General features: G+C 37.9%; 1 protein-coding gene across 1 annotated transcript in view; it reads left to right on the top strand.

The window, feature by feature from the left end:
* LOC140946543 (uncharacterized) overlaps window positions 1-3,371 on the top strand; it is a 156,129-nt gene extending 152,758 nt beyond the window's left edge. Inside the window, exons 3-4 of the mRNA XM_073395672.1 lie at window positions 2,193-2,360; window positions 3,162-3,371. Of these exons, the coding sequence (XP_073251773.1) occupies window positions 2,193-2,360; window positions 3,162-3,371 (378 nt within the window). The remainder of the gene's footprint in view (window positions 1-2,192; window positions 2,361-3,161) is intronic.
* Window positions 3,372-4,516: the final 1,145 nt, after the last annotated feature.

Raw genomic sequence — 4,516 nt, 5'->3', positions numbered from 1 at the left:
TGCGTACGTCAGTTCACTCAGCGCACGCCTTCGGTAAGGTGAAAATACAATTCTTCTACGGTTTAAATGATCCTTTTTGCTGTTTTTCTTTTTTTTGTAGTAAACTCAATAATAGATTATAAATGATGATGATATTATCCACTTCGAAAATGTAGAAGGAGCCATTTAGGAATACGAGGTTTTATTCATTTTAATATATATGTTGTTGTTATTGTTCAGTTGTTGTTTTTCAATATCAGAAACGGATAATGTTTTGTCATGACTTATTTGAAACACTGAACTGTGTGCAAGAAATATTTTGCTACCAAAAATGATCGCATCTGAGCCGCAAGGAATGTAGCTAGTTATCGACGCCGAATTTTTCTACTTTGTATAGGTAATGGTATGATTTGTAGTGATATTTGGAATTACAGCCACGAGTGATATTTCAGAATTATTATACGTAATTTCATGAGCCGTTAGGCGAGTGAAATTTGAGACAATTTTGAAATATCACGAGTGATATTTATGCCAAATATCACATAAAAATTAAGATATTATTTGTTTATTCTACTGTACTACCCGCAAAAGGTTTGTAATTTTCACATGTAGCTATTTCAAATTAAGTTGAAATACCACTGCTCTAAGCCAATCAACTCCAGTTATTTCTCATGTAGTAGTATAAATATCATAAAATGTAATCGTTAGTATTATAGTTATAAAACTTAACAGTTACAGATTTAAACATTACTGTGAATAAAAATTATGTACACTTTTAAAAGTTAAATACATATTTCATTCTTAATGAGAATGACATTAACAGCTACATTAGGCTTAATGTGGGCAAATAGAGCTGAGTGTTGTCGGCGTAAAAGTGGAAGCCAAGATTATGGTGTTTGATGATTTCCCCAAGAGGCGAAGCGTACAGCAGATAAGGCATCGTGCCGAGGACAGACCCCTGTGGAACTCCAAAGCCTAGATAATGATAACCATAACAGGGCATCAGGGATCTTAAGCCAAGACGTTTTTGTGCAGTTGCACTTACATTCTTCTTCTGAGGTTTTGCCATTTTTTATTCGAGCAAAGTGTCTTTATATTATTACCATTTGAGCAATTGAAAACGTTTTTTGTGTTTGCATAGCCTGATATAAACACCAGAGGGGTTGGGGGAATTCGAGACAGTTCGTCTCGGGTTTGCATAACTATCGAGAATTCTCCCAACCCCTCGAGTGTTTATATCAGGATATGCAAACACAGGAAAAAAAGTTTTCTATTGCTTTTATGAAATAACTTTCCCGAGAAATAAAGCAAAACTCTCTTGTTTAGAGCACTGATTAAAAGAGAAATTCTTACCAGTAGCAAAGTCTTGTACTCGAAGCTTGTTCGCGTAATCAGTTCTTGTTTTGCAAAAAAGATGCTTTTCAAATTACGCGTTTAAAATGTCAGCTCAAACGAAAAAAAAGTTAACACAGCATGTTTGTAAAGGTTTTTCCAAGTTTCAGCCGACGAGGAAATGGGTAAATAAAGTAAACTTGTCGACGAATTTTTCAAATCAAAACCTTTTTCAAATTAGTGCTTGCGTGATTAGCGCGCGAATAGCAAAACATCTTGACGTCACAACCATGTTTACATACTCTCATGTAAACACGCCTCTTGGCCAATCAGAGCGCGCGTACTATCTGAGTTATTTTATAAATTGTAAGAGAACATGGAGGGGTATTGAACTCCCGTGTTTTAGTTGCGACTAAAAGTCAGTTTTTGGTTCTGATTACTGCGCTTTTCAAAAACACCCGAACACTGAAGTTCAAAAGCTGTCTTCGCAATTGCGTTTTTGGCTGCCGTCAACATAATTACGATCACAATGAAAGAAGCTACGCAGAGACACATAAAGCGGATCGAAATCCACCAATCACAAACTTCTGTTTCCTAAGAGATCCGCTAAGATGATTGACGGCAGTGAAGAACGCAATTATCATTTGGCTTTTGAACTTCAGAATTCACGTGTTTTTGAAAAGCGCAGTAAGGGGGAGTTTGGAAAAACCGACGGTTGATGAAATTGGAATTTTCCCTAAAGACTTTTTTCGGTTCTTTTTTAATAGTGAAGTAAACTGCAATTGGTTTAGCTCATTGGTTAATAATAAAAAGCACATTTCCTTTTTTTTTACAATTAGAACAACCTTTTTGTACTGAGTTATTGAGTTATTCTTTTGTAGAAACAAAAATTACAAGGATCAAAGAAGAGGGCGTGTTTCTCGTTTCAAAATCAAGGTGGATTGAGTGAGATCAAAGCAAAGGTTTTTCAATATCGGGGAAGATTATCGGCTCTGCGAGCGGTTCAAACGTTTCAAGAATGTCTTAAAAAGGCGGATTTCATGCTCATGGTAAGTAAAATGAACCTCTTTCATCTCTACTCCAAATCATCGCTTTACATAACATTACAGAAAGTCGCCCCATGAAAAAGAACCCGGATTACGGAATCCGGAAAATTTTAACTTGACTGAATCCGGAATCCAGCAATATTTGCTGTTGAATCCGGAATCCTTGGTTTTGGAAATCCGGAACACATTCTAAGGAATCCTGAATCCTGCTGCCTGTAATCCAGAAACCAAGTTCTACTGGCACAGAATCCGGGAATCCAGAATCCACACCACAGAATCCAGAATCCAAGACTAGGACTCCCTTTCATGGATTCCGTCACAGTCTAACTTCCGGTAAACGACCGCCCAAAGTGCGAAGATTTGGTGGTTGCCTGCGAGTATCGAGCTATACGAGTCTCTTTCGAGAAGAGGTCCTAAGACATCTGCTTTTAGGCAAAGATTGTTTACTTCCAGTTTGTATATGTGAGGTTCCACGTTGTCACTTATAAAAGTTCTGTATACTCTTGGAAGCCTAGTACTGATTGTGAACATAGAGATTAGACCACGGGTCAGTTGGTCGCCTACAACAGGTCAATAATTACAAACCTGTCTCGCCCAAAAGTGGCCCGTAGCGGTCGCTTACTAGAGGTGGTCATTTTCTGCTTAGAGTAAAGTGGAGATCGTCTAAAAGCTCTACAGAGCTTGCTTGATCTCCTGCCTTGTAGTAGTGTAATAGGTTACGTCTGTACAAATGAATGTATGGTAAATAATTACAGGGTTTTGATTGGGAAAAGTTTTGATGTTTTTGGATAGATGGTCGCTTAGTATGTTGAAGCGATGAAAGAATCGAGTCAAAAGCAGGCCGGTGAGTGTGCTATATCACCAGATAAACTAAAGACGATGCTGAATAAGATGAGACCATCTGAGCGTTTGGATGCACCTTTACTTGGAGATGAACTAATTCCTGCTTTACCAAGTCAAATCAAGTCTGAACATGAGGAGGAGATCATAGATCAAAGGCTAGCTTATAGATAAATGCATACCGTATTTATTCGAATAAGCGCCCAACCTTGAATTTGCGCCCACCTCGAATAAGCGCCCGTCCTGAAGGCAGAAAAATTTAATAAGCGGCCAGCCTCGAATAAGCGCCCACCCCCACCCCACCTCCCTCCCCCTCAAACTCAAACTCAAATAAGCGCCTACTTCCTTTCTGGTCCCTCCCACCCAAAAAACCTTAAATAAGTACTAATAAGAGACTTGCCCGAAGCGGAGTTTTCATCAGAGTATTTTACAGAAACCTTGCTTTGTTACATCTTTGCCTTTTATTGTTACCATTTATTATATTGTTGCAAAATTGGCATCCTACACTTGTTGAAAATGGTGAAAATTTAAGTAGCTCCCAGGGCGGTTAATCGAATAAATACGGTAAATGAACTAACCCATTTTTTTTAATAAAAGCGACAATAGCACTGCCATTCTCATCACGTGTGACAACATTAGTTGTGCGATGGTAATAAGCAATTTCTACCAAAAACCGTGCCTTACATGCTTGTCAGGCGCGGATCCACACGGTTTCCACTGTTTTACTGAAATCGGTCATATTTTTCATAATAGATGTATTAAGTTGCAAGGCTTCATCGGAGGAGAAGGAACTGGCCAAATTATCCTGTCTGAATGACTCAGAAACCCAAGAAAGGGGACTTTGGGAAGTTAAAATCGAAAAAAATTTCCCATTGGGACATGCCCCCGGACCCCGCAAAAGCTTGGGCCTTCGGCGCTCGTTTAGGAAATCGGTCAGTATTAATCCTAGATCCGCGCCTGCTTCGCGTTTTTGTTCTTGTTTCATTATAAGGAAGCTTAAGCAAAGACGTTTTTGAGTAATGCATGTCAACCGGAAGTGAATCCTTTACCATTTTAAAATGCCTTGATGGTATCAAATTTGTATTCTTTAGTGTCTTTTCCCTCAAGGAAACGATGTGTGGAAAAAAAAATGATCAAATACGCGCCCCAAAATTGCAAAAACGCCACATCCGGTTGAAGTGTTTGGCTCAAAAAAAAATCCTATGTGTTTAAAAACTTCCTATTATAATAATTATTATTATTTATTATTATTACTATTATTATTATTATTATTATTATTATTATTATTATTATTATTATTATTTCGGCTTTCCATTGTC

This window comes from Porites lutea, chromosome 8 (genome assembly GCF_958299795.1).
Source record: "Porites lutea chromosome 8, jaPorLute2.1, whole genome shotgun sequence".
NCBI classification, from domain to species: domain Eukaryota; kingdom Metazoa; phylum Cnidaria; class Anthozoa; order Scleractinia; family Poritidae; genus Porites; species Porites lutea.
This window is presented reverse-complemented; position numbering and strand designations above follow the sequence as displayed.